Source organism: Mixophyes fleayi, chromosome 2 (genome assembly GCF_038048845.1).
Source record: "Mixophyes fleayi isolate aMixFle1 chromosome 2, aMixFle1.hap1, whole genome shotgun sequence".
In the NCBI taxonomy this organism is placed as follows: Eukaryota; Metazoa; Chordata; class Amphibia; order Anura; family Limnodynastidae; genus Mixophyes; species Mixophyes fleayi.
In genome coordinates this window covers 92,591,876-92,610,827 of record NC_134403.1, presented here as the reverse complement: position 1 = coordinate 92,610,827, position 18,952 = coordinate 92,591,876, and the positions used below count along the sequence as shown (strand labels likewise).

General features: G+C 42.4%; 1 protein-coding gene across 12 annotated transcripts in view; it reads left to right on the top strand.

Annotated features, from left to right (window-relative positions):
• PRPF40B (pre-mRNA processing factor 40B) overlaps positions 1–18,952 on the top strand; it is a 134,135-nt gene that overhangs the window by 79,969 nt on the left and 35,214 nt on the right. For all 12 annotated transcript variants that reach the window (XM_075199679.1, XM_075199674.1, XM_075199673.1 and 9 more), the window contains 4 exons: positions 2,539–2,724; positions 5,610–5,721; positions 7,938–8,002; positions 17,143–17,307. In XM_075199679.1, the coding sequence (XP_075055780.1) occupies positions 2,539–2,724; positions 5,610–5,721; positions 7,938–8,002; positions 17,143–17,307 (528 nt within the window). The remainder of the gene's footprint in view (positions 1–2,538; positions 2,725–5,609; positions 5,722–7,937; positions 8,003–17,142; positions 17,308–18,952) is intronic.

Below are 18,952 nucleotides of genomic sequence, written 5' to 3'. Positions count from 1 at the left end.
TGACCCCTCAACCACTGGTGGAGAACAGAGTTCCCAGGCTGAGTGTGCTCTTGGGCCCATAGCAACCACCCTTCCCTTCAAAATGAGCCTTTGGGTTCTCAGACTCCCCGACGACTTGACAGTACAAGGAACTTCTCTACTACACCAGGGCAAGCAAGAGTGACAGAACCTGGAGTGAGAAACAATAGTATAACAGCAGGAAATAAAGGGACCAGGCAGACACAGGGTTTAAATCCCAACAGGGAAGCAAGATACATACACTATGCAAACTGGAGCAGGGCAGACATGGTAAACACCAGGACAGAATAACAGGATAAACAATACAAGCAGTACAGGAATAATGCTAAAACTGAGTTTATGACTATGACCAGGGCAGTTTATAGACAAATTTGCTTCCATGGTGAAGCATCAAAATACATCCCATCGCCAACCACCTAATATGCCACTTATATTTTCAACAGTGTTCACAATTAGTAGGATCATGTAGCTCAAGCTGGCTCTAGGGAGACAAGTTTTGTGAAGAGTTAGTACATGTATTTGCTTCTCCAAGCCAGCGTCACTCATTTAAAATAGTAACCAGCTAATAAATGAAAGCCCCAATTGTCCTGAATGTTATAGTGCACCAAGCTGTCCATAAGATAATGTGTCCAGAGTATTATACAACCCCCACATGTCTAACATACAGTGTGGACCCCATTTCTCAACATATTACATATCGCTAGCGAGCTACATTTACTAACCTCAAGGTGACACATTCACATTCTCCCCGGTGCTGCAAGTTATTACCAGCAGGGTTTGAGGCAAACCAAATACGGTAGCACGTACTAGCAACCTACATACAAGTATCAAATACTAGAAGACTAACTTGATAATAATAATGACTCACTTAAACAGAAGAAGCAACCACAGCATGATTTTAACTAATAGGCTCATAGTACTTTCTACAGTACCTACTGGACTCCTTCCAGTAATGAGTGACATTGATGCAGTGGTTTTGTTGTATCCCCTTCACTAGAGAGGATGAAGCACCCCATAGATGGTCCCCTTTGTTTCTTCAAATGACAGCCAGCGTTGTGCAAAATCTTAGCCATGGCACCCATAATAATATCCACTGGTGTATATTATGTCCCATACATGACCAGTATAAAAGCCCCATACAGCCCAATCCAAAGCAACTATATCCCTGCACAGTATAGTAAAGCATTATGTACAATTTATAATGCAGCCTCATACCCAAATTATGTATAGCTCTCTCTCATTTTTCATATGCATACTCACATGGCAACTTAAAACTATATTACTAATATATTACTAATTGCATAAGAGGCTATTTTCTTTAAACTTCATTACTATGTTGTAATAACAGATAATCATTGTACATGACTTTCTTATTTGCTTTTTAACTATGTCTGCTATATAGAAACCTCTGGTCTAATTATGTAGATGCTAAATGAATCAGTTTGGCATTCATTATTTATTAACTGTTCCATTTTTTTGTATTTTGCTTTTCTAATCCTGAAACCCTCCTTATGGTTTTTGTATACTTCTCTGTGCTTAAATGGGAATGTGAACTTTCTATGATTTTTCATTATTCCTTACAGCCACGTGTTTTTCGATTGGCCTGCCCTTTTAACCAATCCAGGTTGATTCAAAAATCTTACGTGTTAATCAGCCTGGATATTTTCACACCTTGTAGCATTGCTTTTAGCGGCAGGGGTGTGTATTCCTCCTATGTGTCCGCACACTCCCAGGATAAGCCAAAATTGTCTCTTTAAGGTGGGCTTCAGTGTGGCACTTTGCCTCCAGGCAAAGCCTTGTCGGCATGCCCCTAATGGACCATCAGTAATGGGGGGCTCCCCCTGTCACCACAGTGCTCCGAAGCCCCGAGTCCTACTAGACTACCAGGGCAAGGTAAAACATTTATTTTATTAGATACACATTTGTATATTACACAATCCTTTTAGGTCCACAGAATCAGCATGAGTCCTTCTAGCACCACATTGCCGTTCTATGTTAAACATGCACACAGCACGTACAGATGGGGGGACCCTAGCCACACAAGGATATACAAATAACTAGATACAAACATGCGTACAGATTATTTGTGTGCATGCGAAGTGTAAAAACGTGTATTTTATGCTGAAAAAACAACTCTTGTCCAACTGTAAATGAGCCCCATAAGGTATTCAGTTTTGCTGAGTGCTAATGAGAGGGAGGATACAACAAACATGACTTTCAATGACGGTTCTCAATGCAAAAGCTTACATTCTAATATCTTGTGGAATTTTTATTTGTTTAATTGTTAAGTTCTTTATTTTAGTATATTTGTGATCCTCGTTTGTGTAGATGTCTGAATATTGACCTGTATAATTGTAATAGAGCAATATCAGAAGTGAAGAATTTAAAAAAATTTTGACTAATAAATCATTTGGTATTTTGTGATATATGGGAACTGCTCACAGGAATTACTAGTGTAAATAATTTGCTCTGTGGTTATAGCAGAAAGTATAATAAGCTAGACACTGTTTTCCTTTACAGAATTGACCACAAAAGTCAGTCTGCTGCTTCCAGTCCTCATTCTACTGCAGCCTCTTCTGACACTGAAGTAATGCCTACAGAGGATATGTCTGTCTCGCAGCCCAATATACCGGAGCCCATTGACACGGCTGAAACAGAAACGGCACAGGAGGAGGCTACAGTTTACCAGAAGGAGATCATTAATAGGTTAGGACATTCACCTGTTTTCAGCTAGTTTTCATATAAATACCCAAAGTACTGTTGCACAGCACCCTGTTTAATGCTTGAATAATACCAATAAATGCATGGTCGTGGCTTTTGCTGACTATGGGTGGTTTACTATAAATACTGATAAATGTAGCTACAGGAAAGACTAATTAACAATGCTGGTTACAGGGGGTTGTCCACCTTAAGATAACATTCATTTATTAATGCTACTTGTGTGAAACACAATGTTTGATTGTTCTGGCTTCCTTCTGTGCTTTTTAGCCAAATGCTTATATACTCAGATAGTAGTGTTGTTTATTTATCATTATCCTTGGCTCTGCATTGAATGCAATTGTATCAAGAAAGCAATTTTTTATCAAATCCCAGGCCAAAGTAAATATACATAGCATAAAGACCTGAGTGAAAAGCACAGAAGAAAGTTAGAAAGAAATGCATTAGGGCGGCGGTTCCCAAAGTGTGCGCCGCGGCTCCCAGGGGTCACTGGGGTGCCACGGGCCTGCCATAGAAAAAAGAAAGAACACAAAAACTTACCAATACGCCCGGCGCCGGGACCCAGCATCCTCCTCTCTCCCGCGGCTTGTCACTGAATATCGACGTCAGTGACAAGCTGCGGGAGAGAGGAGGATGCTGGGTCCCGGCGCTGCATGGATTGGTAAGTTTCTGTGTTTCTTTTTTCTATGGTTGGCGCGGGGCGGAGTGAGAGGGATCGTGACAGCATGGCAGAGGAGGGGGACAGTGTGAGAGAGGGCAGAGGAGGGGGACAGAGTGAGAGGGCAGATGAGGGGACAGCGTGAGAGGTCAGAGGAGGGGACAGCGTGAGAGGGCAGAGGAGGGGACAGCGTGAGAGGGCAGAGGAGGGGGACAGCGAGAGGGCAGAGGAGGGTGACAGCGTGAAAGAGGGCAGAGGAGGGGACAGCGTGAGGGGACAGAGGAGGGGGGACAGCGTGAGAGAGGGCAGAGGAGGGGACAGCGTGAGAGAGGGCAGAGGAGGGGGACAGCGTGACAGCGTGAGAGAGGGCAAAGGAGAGGGACAGCGTGGCAGAGGAGAGGGACAGCGTGGCAGAGGAGGGGGGACAGTGTGGCAGAGGGGGGGGGACAGTGTGGCAGAGGGGGGGCAGCGTGGCAGAGGAGGGGGACGTGTGAGAGAAGGCAGAGGAGGGGACAGCGTGAGAGAGGGCAGAGGAGGGGGACAGCGTGAGAGAGGGCAAAGGAGGGGACAGCGTGAGAGTGGGCAGAGGAGGGGGGGACAGCGTGGCAGAGAAGGGGGACAGGGTGAGAGAGGGCAGAAGAGGGGGACAGCGTGACAGAGGGCAGAAGAGGGGGACAGCGTGAGAGAGGGCAGAGGAGGGGGGCAGCGTGACAGAGGGCAGAGGAGGGAGGACAGCGTGAGAGGGGGCAGAGGAGGGGGGACAGCGTGAGAGAGGGCAGAGGAGGAGGATAGCGGGGCAGAGGAGGGGGCAGCGTGATAGAGGAGGGAGGACAGCGTGAGAGGGGGCAGAGGAGGGGGACAGTGTGAGAGAGGGCAGAGGAGGGGGACAGCGTGAGAGAGGGCAGAGGAGGGGGACAGCGTGACAGGGCAGAGGAGGGGGACAGCGTGACAGAGGGCAGGGGAGGGGACAGCGTGACAGAGGGCAGAGGAGCGGGGACAGTGTGACAGAGGGCAGAGGAGCGGGGACAGCGTGACAGAGGAGCAGGGGCAGCATGACAGAGGGCAGAGGAGCGGGGGCAGCGTTTCAGAGGGCAGAGGGAGCAGCGTGACAGAGGGCAGTGTGTCTGGATGCAGAGGGGGCAGAATGTCTGGGGGCAGAGGGGCATTTTTGCATACTAAATAAGTATTTCTGTCGTCACCTAAATACCTATTACAATTTTTTGACACAACTACTTCTAAAACAGGACTGCTCAGTAATTATTTTGGAGGGGTGCCTTGAAAAAATTTGGAGACTCTGGGTGCCGCGAACTGCATTAGGGGCAGTCATAAGAACTGATGCACGGGAAAAAGATAATCTATTCTAGCAATTATTTTTCTAGTTGTGTTTGATAAAGAAAGCAAATTTTTAGCTGGTTGCTATAGTTTACTGCACCTTTTTCTGTGCACCAGTTGCATCAATGTCTTCACATGTACATATTAAACCAAAATAAAGAGCTTGTACTGTGTTACTCACCTAGATGGTGCTGCTGTATAATCAGAGAGTAAAAGTGTGGCAGACTACACGGGACTTGAACCTTGATCTCATGGGCTTGAGAACAGTGGTCTGTCACAGCGGCAGTTCTTTATTATCTCTCCTCTTATTCTCAAGTACTGGTACCCTGTAGATTTGCCTCAAACATGCTCAGTTCAGCCTGACACCCACTTCCTATCTGGGGATATATAAAGCTGGCAGTCGGTTAACCTAGTTGCCAGGTCATTGTGCTTCTCAGCCGTGATCCAACGGTTTCCTGCATTCTGATCCTTGTGTATGACCTTGGATATCCCTGACTACCTGCTCCCCGATCCCTACACCGCTCCTTGCCATTGGAGTCCTTACTCTTGTTCTTCAGGCCCAAGCTTCCCTACATCCAGATAGTTCCTGACAGAGCTGAAGTGGAAGCAGAAGCAGCCTACATCAACTCATCAAGATTTATAAAAAAAACAATACTATTTTTATATCTTTTTTTTATCAAATTAAAGGTCAGAAATTTATTTTGGTTTAAATAATTATCTTTTAATATGAATTTGAATGCGGGTCTGAGTGATACTCTATTTGCTCAGGTTAGATGCCTAATCTAGTAACTTTTGCTATAGATTTATGTATTATATATACAGTACATACATAAACTAAATGCATGTTTTTGTTGTGATTACTTCACCTTGTCTTGTTTTGCAGTGATAGCCTCCAAATGGAGGATGGAGGTAAAATGGAACCAGAGAAAAGATTTTATCATTGGAGCACAAAGGAAGAAGCAAAGCAGTTATTTAAAGACCTGCTGAAAGATAAGGTAAGATATACATGGTGAGAATTACTAACCATCTACTATACCATACATTGCGCACATCTCATCTCACACACATTTAGGGCCCTGCTTAATTGGGTACACCTTGATGAATCAGTGGGGTCATGAACGTTAGCATAATTATGTGACCTTGTTAACAGGCATTAGGTGAATGAGCAAACACAATAAATTCGGCGCTGTTCGGCGCTTAGGTGAATGAGCCCTTACAGTTACACAGTGTGACTGTAGTAGCTGTAATGCTACAAATGGCTTGTACTTTATTGTTATGGAAAATTAGTTCTTCCTACATCCAACTGAGACTTCACGACTCTCCAATACAAATATACACGCACAATCAAGGTACTGTAATTGTTATAGGGTAAGTAAAAGAGGTGCAATGGTAGGGATTTATGTTCGGAAAGAATGTAGCATTTATTATTGAAAAATTATTAAAGTTAGATGTATTCCTTAAAAATAAAAAAAACATAAGTGTTCTAATAAAGGATTGCCACTATACTCCAATACCTCCAGGTATATAGTACAAACTTTTGCATCCCCATAGATACAGTTATATTAGCCCACAAATCCATGCACTTACCTGACAATGGGGGCATTTGCACAAAAGTAGGTGCTTGATGTCACAGAACAGTATGACAAATAAACTCTAGTCATTATTCTAAATGCCTTCAATTCAGAGTTCTCTTATTTAATTTGTTTGCTTTTTATTGCACAGATTTCATATTGCTCATGTTCAAGATCTTCTAATGCCTGTCTGATATTCCTTGGATTTTAGTACATCACTTTAATGCTGTCTATGGCAGTGTTCTCAATAGAGCATGTTTTGTGGATTTATATTTTGCAAGAGTTAGGCTGAGGAAAGCAAACAAAACGTATTTTTTTTTTTTTACATTTTCTGTACTATATTTTTTAAACAAAGAGTTTAATTTCATGTTTTCAATTCAACAACAAACTAGAGAACAAACTAGAGAAAAGGGGATATGGAATGCCACTAGACATGCAGTGTGAAATCCAGCTCTCTTTATGAATAAAGTAGGGCAAGTGCCAGAATAAAGGTAGGTAATAAACATGCTTAATATTGAGTAAGTATTTGCATAAAGCTGTACTACCAACCAATCTTACCCAAGGTCCAGAATGGCATTTCTGAGCAGTTCTGATCTAGTATTTATAAACAGGTGATTGGGAACAGTGAAGGAATAGAAAGAGAGAAAGAAGGGATAGTCAAAAATGCAAGGACAAGGGAAGTAAAAAAGACAAGAGACCATTAAGGAGAGAAATGTAGCCCAATAAGACAAACATCAAGATTTCTATCTATCTTGATGAGCACACTCCAAAGGTAGGTATGTTTGCATGAGAGATGAGGACTGGAGAAGGTTAACAGGCAGTCCTGGTAAGAGAGAACATGAGAGGTTTTTTTATAAAGTGAGACACAGGAATGCAGGGAGAGCTGCGACATAACAGCGCTGACTAGGAGTCTTTATTCCTTTTGGACCAAGATCATGCCTGTGTGAATATCTGTATCTGCAGACTTTGCTAATTTGTGTACTGAAAAAAGCTGGGAGACATTGAGCTTAGTCCCTACCACGTGGGAAAAGGAGTGAAGGGCTTAGCTCAGTAGTCGGGATTGCGAGTTTAAGTGACTGAGACAAAGATGCTGGTGAGGTATAGGAGTGTTTAGTTTACATTGTGGTGAGCCCCCTGGTATTGTCAGTTTTGCTATTATATATCTCGGTATCCTCACACTCGTTTCTTTGTATGGAAAAGTGGATTTTGTGATGTTCTTTGTTTTTCTTGTACTATGCTTACATGGCAGTTCCATCTTTTTTTTTATAATTCTTTATTTTAAATGGTCAAACAATGATGTACAGAAAATATTGACTGTAGAGATCTTGGCCAACCTTGAAGAATCATAAACAGTACATTGAACTCGTAAAATTATGTCCAAGTGGAATATAGGAAAGAGGACGACCAGGTTTTATGTATTTACAAGCAGTATTGAGAAAGCAGATTTTGGATGCAGGGAAGATGTGTGGAGGGACGGACCACAAAGTAGGATAATGTGAGTACTCGGAAAGTGAATAGTGTGTAGCTAGCTCAAGGAGGTCAGGAAGGGAGTTGTTTTGATGGAAAATATTTTGTTCGTAGTTTGTGGCAACTTTAATAACAAGAATGTATAAAATTAAATAAATTATTTATTGTTGCAGGGTGTGCCTTCCAATGCATCCTGGGAGCAAGCAATGAAAATGATTATAAATGATCCACGATACAGGTAAGAGCTTTGTGTCCATATTTATAAAATGAAAAATACTGAATAGATTCTGGTATTAAACCAGAGAAGAAATAAGCCTGTGCTCAGTAATGCATGAATTGTGTACATAGATGCCCTTTATGTATACAAAACAAAAAGACAGTTGTTGTCAGCGCTAATCCTTAACACTGCATATCTATGTCTATCTAGCAAAATGAAAACATGAAGTACTGGTTCATATTTTCATCAAAACATTTAAGCCTGGACCCCAGCGTCAAGGGTACCTCATTGTATGCAGGTCCTACACTGACCTATTAAAGTGCAGTTAAAATCAGATGCACTCTCATCTCTCATATAGGGGCTTTCATCTAGCGAGGGCTGGCTTGTTGGCTTACAGCCAGCCTATTTAAGCCCCGGAAAGGTTAGCTTAAATAGGCTTGATAGAGAGCTGCTGATACAACATAAGGCAATATTTTGAAACAAAACCAGAGAAGAAATGAGCCTGCACTCGGTTAATAATAATTCTGTTATTAATAGTGAATTCTTCATCAACAGCAACAAGGGGATACATACACTGGGTTAGGTTTACCCCCAAAAGGCAGGGCATTGGAAAAAAGAACTGAATTTTCATTCTCTGTATAACTGTGCTGCTTTTTCTTAATTTCTTTTTCTAGAACTCTGCATACTAGACAGGGCCGGACTGGGGCTAAAAATCAGCCCTGGCATTTACAGTCCACAGGCCCACCTAAGTTCCAGCGGAAAGAAACCGAGGTGGGCCTGCGCGGCAGCACCGAAAAAGGCGCGACCACATTGTGTTGTGGGTGTGGCCACATGGAGCAATGACACATACATTAAAATAAAACATTACATTTATCACGCCATCCCCCGAGGCACATTATGACACCCCCAGTCCACTGTACTTATCTATGCTTCTGGTGCTGCTGACATCCATCAGGGTGGGAACTTCCTGTAGAGTGAGCAGGGAAGCTCTTAGTCTCAAAAGATTACCAAATCTTGTGAGACCTAGAGCTCCTCGGCTTGCTCTGCAGGCTGTGTCCTATCCAGAGACTTGGAGCAGCTATCCGCTCCCTCCTGCTAACCAGAGCTGGATTAACACTTGGGAGGCCTGGGGTGTTTAAGACAGGGAGCCCCTTTTATGTAACATGGCTATCATTTTAGAAAATTGTTAGACAAATACACAGGCAATACTGTTAGTTGCACACAGCTCTGCCTTTACAAGCAGTACAGTGTGAAGTGGGACATACCTCCCAACTGTCCTTTTAGTTGGATCAAATCTCACTAAACGAGACAGTCACCAAAATTCGGGACTTCCCCACCAGATTCAGGACAGTTGGCAGACTGTCCTGCTCTCTCCTACCTGTCTTGTTACTTTCACCACCTATGGCTCCTGGTGTCTTTAGTTCAGTTGCTGCTTGTCTGGATACTGGAATGTTGGAGGCCCTATTTGGAAAAAAAATGGGTACATGTAATTTAGAAAACTCTAACCAGCCCTGGTGTTAAATCAATACAACCCATGTTTTATAATTAGGCCTCCATCTAGTCCCAACATTAAAATACTAATATTTACATTTAATATAAATAGCTGCTGCTGCTGATAAATAAACCTATTTCCCTCCCTCCAAACAATCCCAGCCATAAATGAAATAGGTATAAAAAACGTAAATGCTATTTCATTTATGGCTGGGATTTTTTGGAGGGAGGGAAATAGGTTTATTTATTAAATGTAAATGCTATTTCCCGCAACCATCACTGCCATTAAATTCATATTTTTTTCCCAAACAGCCCCACTTTAATTTAATGCTGGGGTGGTTTGGGGACAATTAATTGAAAGGTCCAATCACCCTATCTTAAATTGCTAGCCCCTAATATTAAATTAACCCACATCACCCCACAAATAAAATAGCACAAATTAAATAATTAGCCCCCACCCAAACTCCACCATTAAATTAATAGCCTGCCTCCCACATTATATTAACATTCTCCTCCTTCCCTCATGCCTAAGTACATGCCCCCAATTGATATTATGCCACACAGTAGTGCCGCAAAATCATATTTTACCACACAGTAGTGCCCCAAAATCATATTTTACCACACAGTAGTGCCCCCAGTTGATATTATGCCACAAAAGTGCCCCCAGTTGATATTATGCCACAAAAGTACCCCCACTTGATATTATGCCACAAAAGTGCCCCCAGTTGATACTATGCCCCAATAGTGCCCCCAGTTGATATTATGCCCCAATAGTGCCCCCAGTTGATACTATCCTCTAATAGTGCCCCCAGTTGATATTATGCCCCAATGGTGCCCCCAGTTGATATTATGCCCCAATAGTGCCCCCAGTTGATATTATGCTACACAGTAGTGGGCAATATTATTCCCCCCCCCCCTGTTTAATGTGTCAGGGAGGGTATTGTTAGTAGAGCAGGGTGCAGGAAGACAGGGGGTGGGGGTGAAGGGTAGGGAGGTCAGGAAAGTCTTGGTGTATTGGTTTGTCTGTTTTTGGGGGTGTCTGGAGATTGGCTGATCCTTTACATTTTCACTCTGGAATCTTTCTTTTCTCCCCCAATTTCTGTCTGTCTCTCTGTCAACTTTTCTCTCCCCCCCCCCACCCCCCCCGGTTTTCTGTCTGTCTGTCACCTTTTCTCTCCCACCCTCCCCCGTTTTCTATACTTACCTTCTCAGCTTCTTGTCTGTCTGCTTCTCTCCGCTCTTCATCTGCTGCCTTCCAGTACCTGTACTGGTCACATGTGCCGCGCACCAGGAAGTGTCAGTGCACACACCGTGCAGTGACGGTGCACTGACAGATCAGACCGGCCCATCTGACCATCGGCCCTTCTGGCATTTGCCAGAAGTGCCAGATGGTCAGTCCGGCCCTGATACTAGATGAGCACAAGGCTATTGCCCTCTATATATTAATTATTTTTCTTTTTCTTAATTTAATTTTTGGGGAACAGTGGAAGCTGTCTGCTGCGGCAGTACTACCTGGCCAGTGAGGACTGTCTCCTGCTCACCCCAGACCTGCACCTTCTCAAATAAGTGTTTTGTCTTTCTATTCTAATCTGGACAAAATTAGCTCTCTACACCAGTTTCTTAAATCCAGTCCTCGGGGAGCCTTAAAAGTTCATGTTTTCCAGTAAAATGATTAGTACCACCTGTGGAACTTTAAAATGTATCAGTTAGTATTCCATGCAAATGTGCTACAGCAAGGAGATATGGAAAACATGCTCCCTTTACATAAACTAATGACCTACCAGTGCTCTATCATTCAATACTGTATGACCCTGAAATTAGCGTCTTTCAAAATGCATTTCTCTATTCATGGAACAGGTGTTAGATGTTAGAGTGTTTTTACAAGGAACTGCCGTGTTAAGTTGTCCCCCTATTCTTATTTCCTTGGCACCTGAACCTGGAACTGAAGGTACTGCAGGGTGCAACTTTTGTGTTTGGTTTCTTTGTTTTTTCTTACTTTCTTCTCGCATGGAATGTATTTCATCTCTTAGCAATCTTTCGGCTAGGTGAGTCATGTAGCCATCAGCTCTTTGCCATATATAACCTTATATGGTTTTCCATAAAACCAAAACAGTCCTGAGTTTCTTTATTTAATTCTAATATTGCATTTGCTTTTCACATCACCCAGGAACTAGTGGTACCATTCTTGTGTCCTCACACTACCAATTCCATGGAGACAAGGCCTCCTTCCTTGGATGTTGTGTGGGGCCCACAAATCTATCTGTCCAGAACAGAGGGGTGTTATCACTTAGAGGGACATAAAGGATGCAGTACATTCTTGGCATCCTGATCCGTCTGGAAACTAAGATACACTTTACCATGGCACGACTACTTGGACAGTATTTCATGGGGCTTGAGCGGACCATGTTTGGACAGCAGAACCTTGTTGTCCCTACATACCTTTTCTAAATTTTACTAAGCAGACATTGTTAGCTCTTATTCCAACTGTTAAGAAGCGCCCAAAGACACCCAGTAACAATATTGGGTTTAAAGTCACCTAGGCAAGTGTCCTGGTAAAAGCAAATATAATTTTATTGTGACAACAAAATACACTGAAAGAGACAGATACTATACACATAATATACAATGTTGTTCACCAGCAAGGTAGTGACCAAATCCAATTTTACCGTCCTTTTGTCAGAGACACAAAGAGTCAAAATCAGTCCCGAAGTAAAGCCATTTATACTTGTCGCTGATCCTGAACAATCTAACAGGAGCCGTAACACCTAGTCAGTGCTGTCCTATTAGAAGACTCCCGTTCCCGAGGAGTGGTCCCCTTCTAGCTTTGGTAAGGTTTCCACCATGATTTGCCTTCAGCAACTAGGTCACTAGATCGTGAAGACCTTCCAGATTGGTCCTGCTTATCGGAGGGGTTGCATTGGTTCTGCTTTGTCCTTCATGTTGACAACGGACCCGCTGCAGTGTTCGGCTCCAGGAAGTCTGGTTGGTGTTGATGTAAAACAATAGGGTCCCACTTGTCCATACAAAGGAGCATGACCACCTCTGGTATTGACGAATCTAGAGCCATCTCCTGAATTAGCCCCCTCTCTTTGTGCAAAATCATGCTTCAAACCGACAGCATAGGAAGTCCCGCAAGGTGTAGTGCTGGTGGTGGCCAGAACTACACCTGCTTTACCCACACTGTCTGTGTGGGTATCCCATTGAAGTCTAGTGATAGTAGCTCTTTCAAATGACTAGGCACGGATCACAGTGGTGCCCACATGACTTATTTTAAGAACAGTGTTTGGTACAATACAATATTATAGTTACGTTACTTATTTTTAACGATGTAGTTTGGATATATCACAGTCCATTCATAATCTTTCATTTGCTCAAATCAGAATGTCATGGATATTTCTCAAACCAAAAGAAAACCATTATTAGTAACAAAGAAAAAAAAATTAGAAAAGGATTTTTCCATCCACAGTATTAAATGCATGCAAACGCCATCTAGTGATTGTAATGCAAATGTCATGTATATTTTGATTTCCACCAATTGACTAGATTTGTGCTGCACTGTTATGTTTAAAAGTAGAGAGACTGAAAGAAATATAATTTAGGACGTTTTTGGATGTGATGACAAAGTTGAATTGACGGATGAAGATTTGGAAGGAAGTATGTTGAAACTAGATATAATTGACAAAAAGAAAGTAAGGTATGGTTGGAAATAGCCACCATAAATCAATATCTACCAAGACGTTTCAGGAAGACGAAAAGTTCCCACTTTTAAAGCTGAATCTATAGATTTGGTAAACAATTGGTACAATATTTTAATTCACTGTTCATTTGCAATGATTCATCTGTTTTAAAAAGAAGAAAAAGAGAACTATTAAAATTAAGACAATAAATAGATACACTCCTTTTTTGAGGAGCTAGAGGATTATAAAGAAATAGAGGAACAAGTGACATACAGATTAAACAAGAAAAAAAAAAGAAATGACAGACAAAAAATATAAGAGAGATAAGGAAGATTTCCTTACTGGAACGAAATACATATAATCTAAATAGAGAGAGAGAGATAATTATGAAGCTCACCGATGATTAGGCAACACGGATACATATGGATCAAATATATAAGATCCTACTGACAAAATTATTACAAATTTTGACCTTTTAGTAGAAAAATCTATAAACAAATAGGCTCTCTCTGTGAAGGAAAAATAGGACATAAAAATTGGCAATCCTGCCATACATGTATTATATTTGATGCCATAAATTCACAAAAGTTTAACATCTCCCCCAAAGGCCTATAGTTGCAGACACCAATTAACAGCCTATCATGTCTCATTTGTGTCTTATTTGTGTACAATGTCTAATAATTGTGTACAATGAACAGTTGTTTGTACACAATTATAGATCATCAACAAGTAGTTAAAGCCTTACATTAGTTTCTAAATCAAACAAATATGAAAGATGAAGAGGAATTTCTAATAGAGGGAATAGAATCTGTATAACATTTTTTTTTTTATTGGATCAACAATTTTATATCCAAAGAAAGGGGACTGCAATGGGTACCAGGTTCTCCCCCAGTTGTGCAAACATATTTATGAGATTTTGGGAGGACGTTATAAATTTTCTTTTCATTACTCGTTTTAATTCAGAATACAAACAATTAAAACATATGGTTAGCAAAAATTGGTTGCTACTTAGAAGAGAAATCTCTCTCAGACATCACCAGTTATCCAAAATGTATCTATTGTAGGGCACGAAACTTATAGTAAAAATGAGCTCATCTAAACCAAATAAATTCAAAACCACTGTCTTCTTTAGATGTAAAAATTGCATCATGTGCAAGACCTGTAAAACCAATAAACCCTATATAAAAGAAGTGTTATCCCCAAGTACCGGGAAAAAAAATCATATCAATCAATTCATTACCTGTAACATTAACAATTGCATATACCTTATAAAATGCATTTGCTATATACAATATATATGAAGGACTACCAGATTAAGTGAAAGATGGGGTGAACATGTTCACAATATTAAAAAGGGTTATGATTTACATTCCATTTCCGACCCCTGTAAAAAAAGGAATATCCAATGCAATGTAAAATCCATTGCTAATTTTTGTGGCATTACATTTGTTGAAGGTGATTGGAAACATAAGGCTAAAAAGTAGATTACGCTAAAGCTGAAATGGAATTAATGTATTTATTCAACACCTTGATTCCCAAGGACTTGAATCAGAGTTTTCAGATTAAATGGTTTTTATAAGCTATACACTGATTTGGGTTTATGCACTCCTTTGTGCCATGATTTAGGAACGTCATGTAAGCGCTATTGTGTCCTTTTTGTTTTAGTAGGATAGTGAACAGCCTTGTTTATGTTGCGTTTATCTGTTTACTGATTTTTGCAATTCATGTGTTTAGGCGCACTCTGGCGGTCATCGCTGTGTATTCATGTAGACTTATTACCACTATATAATTATAATCTGAATCCTCATGTGTGAGGGCATCTAATTTGCTAAAGTTTACAGTAATCATTCACATTTATACTTTGTTTATTATTAATGCGATCTGGGCTATACAAAATTTCTTCTTCTGGTTATAATAGGTTTCCATTAGAAATATATAGGTTTTGTTGTGTTTTTTATATAATTGGTGTTTCTTTCTAGCGGTCTTGGTCGTTTTATTGTTAATTGAGACATGACATGATCAGATTTAAGTTTGATGTATATGTAAGCCTAAAATGAAATCGTTTCCCTTCACCTTGATAAAGATACGAGCTATTAGGTTTATTGATAAAGATAGAGCTATTAGGTTAACTCCTACCTGCTGGACATCTCTCTGTAAAATACCATCCTGAACACTGCTCCAACAACCAAGGTTCTTAACATCTGAGGATATCGTTACCAATAATAAAGCAGAGATTTATGCTGACTCAGCAACTGTCATCTGATAGGAATCCTAATATACTATGAGAAAGGGGATTTGTTTTTATGCCTGAAGTTAGGAGATGTTACATTAACATTCCCTTTGTGTAAGAAGTTAAGAGGAAAAGGACTTCTATTTAAAGACTACCTATGTGCTAATTGTTTATGCAATGCATATGGGTGCAAAGTTGGCAGCAACGCATATCATTTAAATAGGCTATGAGGAAAACAGCACAAGAAAATACTTTTTTCATTTAAAGAGTCATCAGTGTAAATGGAAGTTACTATTTTTTATGTGCATCCTAATCCTCTCTCTTGGTTGTGGACACTGTGCACTACAACCACTAGATAGTGTTTGCACACATTTAATACTGTGGACGAAAAATAATTTTCTAATTGGCTTTGTTACTAATAACGGTTTTCCTTTGTTTTCAAAAATATCAATGACATTTTGATGCGAACAAATTAAAGATTGCGTTCAGACTATGATTTATTCAAACTACATCTTTAAAAATAAGGACTTGCGATACAAGACTTTGTGTTGATGTTTAAATTTTGAACGGTTAATCAGTTTTGTTTTTGTTTTTTTTCATGTTTGGGACTCATTCTGTGATCTTTATTTTATATAGCCTGGCACCCTGCTCTTGACCCACCTCTGCAAAGGGTGCCTGAGCTAGTTAGATCTTCATTTCTAGGCATTCCTTCCCTTCCATTGATTGTGGCTTTGGGACATCCCAACATCTGTTGCCCTCTACTGCTGAGGAGAAAAGGGGATTTTTTTATAAATTCTTTTTTTAAGTGGTCAAAAGAAAAACCAACAAAAAAAACAAACAGGTTAATTATACAGATAGAACCACTTAAGAAATCATTACTGTACAACTGTGTTTTTCTTTAATGGGACAAAAAGGGGATTTATATACCTTTCACCAAGGCTATAGGGGGACACAAACCAAATCACCCAGGAATGCATGCCTCTTTTTTTACTCTACCTTCCTTGATTCTTGCTGGTCTATCTGTCAAAACTTTGAAAGGAACAGGGGAGCGGGTTAGTTCTAGACAGGAGGAGGTGCCAGTTCTTATTTTTTTCAGGCCCCTGACTCCTAGGGTAAACCTAACCCACTGCTTGTATACTCCTACAGCCTATGGCAAAGGGATTAAACACTTAGTACAAAAATTCCTTTATTATACAATAATTCCTGGGAAGGATCTCTACCAGCCAGGATGCTCACTTGGTGTCTTGTGAGTACATTTTTCCGGATTCAATATTGTTAATGATTTTACCAACAACTGAAAGTCTCGATCAGGATGCAGATTCATGTGTACACACTATACATGTTTTACACGATTTACCTTCAGATCTGGGCTCTTCATCTGTCATAACCATCGGCTGAAAAGATTGTGACTTTGTAAATTCAATGTAGATTTGCTTACACTGCAGAATTGTAACGACATTGTTAGATCATTTACAGAGATTTTTAGTCCGTTTATAAAATCAAATCAAACAATACAATGTGCTTTGGGACGGTAATCGTTGATCATGGGAGTGTACACATTAATGCGATGTTGGTCTGAACGGTCTTTTATTGTGTGATTGGCTCGAGAAAAAAAATGTAGCATCTACCCAGCCTAAATTTGTATTCCCAGACCAGTATACCTAACACTTGGGATTTTTATGAACTTGTGGAAACATGGAGCACTTAGTACTGCCTGCTGTACTCCTTTTATGGGCAATGAACCCATCTTTATATTCCTGCAGTGCTCTGCCCAAGCTGAGTGAGAAGAAGCAGGCATTCAACGCTTACAAATCACAGCGTGAGAAGGAGGAAAAGGAGGAAACCAGACTCAGGGCTAAGGAGGCTAAAGAGAAGCTACAGCGTTTCCTAGAGCAGCATGAGAGGATGACTTCAACCACTCGCTACAGGTACTAGGTTCCTATGGGTCCGTCAGTAAAACTATAGGGAGGGCCCGCTTTACAAACATGACAAAGTTCAACATACAACATGGAGAAATATTCCCTGCTCTTTGAAACGTAATTTGTACAGTACTATCTGCCAGTGAACTGCGGGCTTCAATATTATATACCGGCGGTTCCCAAACTGTGCGCCGCGGCTCCCAGTGGTGCCAAGGCGCTGTCTCAGGGGTGCCGCGCCCCAGCCATAAAAAAACAAACAAACAGAAACACTTACCAATCTGCCGGGACCCAGCATCATCCTCTCTCACGCAGCCTGTCATATCAGTGACAGGCTGCGTGAGAGAGGAGGATGCTGGGTCCCAGCGCCCGGCGGATTGGTATGTGTTTCTGTTTGTTTGTTTTTTTATGGCTGGCGCGCGGCAGAGAGGGCAGAGGAGAGGGACAGTGTGACAGGAGGGGGACAGAGGAGAGTGAGAGCGTGACAGGAGGGGGACAGAGGAGAGTGAGAGCGTGACAGGAGGGGGACAGAGGAGAGTGAGAGCGTGACAGGAGGGGGACAGAGGAGAGTGAGAGCGTGACAGGAGGGGGACAGAGGAGAGTGAGAGCGTGACAGGAGGAGGACAGAGGAGAGTGAGAGCGTGACAGGAGGAGGACAGAGGAGAGTGAGAGCATGACAGGATGGGGACAGAGGACAGTGAGAGCGTGACAGGAGGGGGACAGAGGAGAGTGAGAGCGTGACAGGAGGGGGACAGAGGAGAGTGAGAGCGTGACAGGAGGGGGACAGAGGAGAGTGAGAGCGTGACAGGAGGGGGACAGAGGAGAGTGAGAGCGTGACAGGAGGGGGGCAGAGGAGAGTGACAGGAGGGGGACAGAGGAGAGTGACAGGAGGGGGACAGAGGAGAGTGACAGGAGGGGGACAGAGGAGAGTGACAGCTTGACAGGAGGGGGACAGAGGAGAGGGACAGCGTGACAGGAGGGGGACAGAGAAGAGTGACAGCGTGACAAGAGGGGGAATGAGGAGAGTGACAGCGTGACAGGAGGGGGACAGAGGAGAGTGACAGGAGGGGGACAGAGGAGAGTGACAGGAGGGGGACAGAGGAGAGTGACAGCGTGACAGGAGGGGGACAGAGGAGAGTGACAGCGTGACAGGAGGGGGACAGAGGAGAGTGACAGCGTGACAGGAGGGGGACAGCGTGACAGGAGGGGGACAGAGGAGAGGGACAGCGTGACAGAAGGGGGACAGAGGAGAGTGAGAGCGTGACAGGAGGGGGACAGAGGAGAGTGAGAGCGGGACAGAGGAGAGTGAGAGCGTGACAGGAGGGGGACAGAGGAGAGTGACAGGAGGGGGACAGCGTGACAGGAGGGGGACAGAGGAGAGTGACAGGAGGGGGACAGAGGAGAGTGACAGCGTGACAGGAGGGGGACAGAGGAGAGTGACAGGAGGGGGACAGAGGAGAGTGACAGGAGGGGGACAGAGGAGAGTGACAGCGTGACAGGAGGGGGACAGAGGAGAGTAACAGCGTGACAGGAGGGGGACAGAGGAGAGTAACAGGAGAGGGACAGAGGAGAGTGACAGGAGGGGGACAGAGGAGAGTGACAGCGTGACAGGAGGGGGACAGAGGAGAGTGACAGCGTGACAGGAGGGGGACAGAGG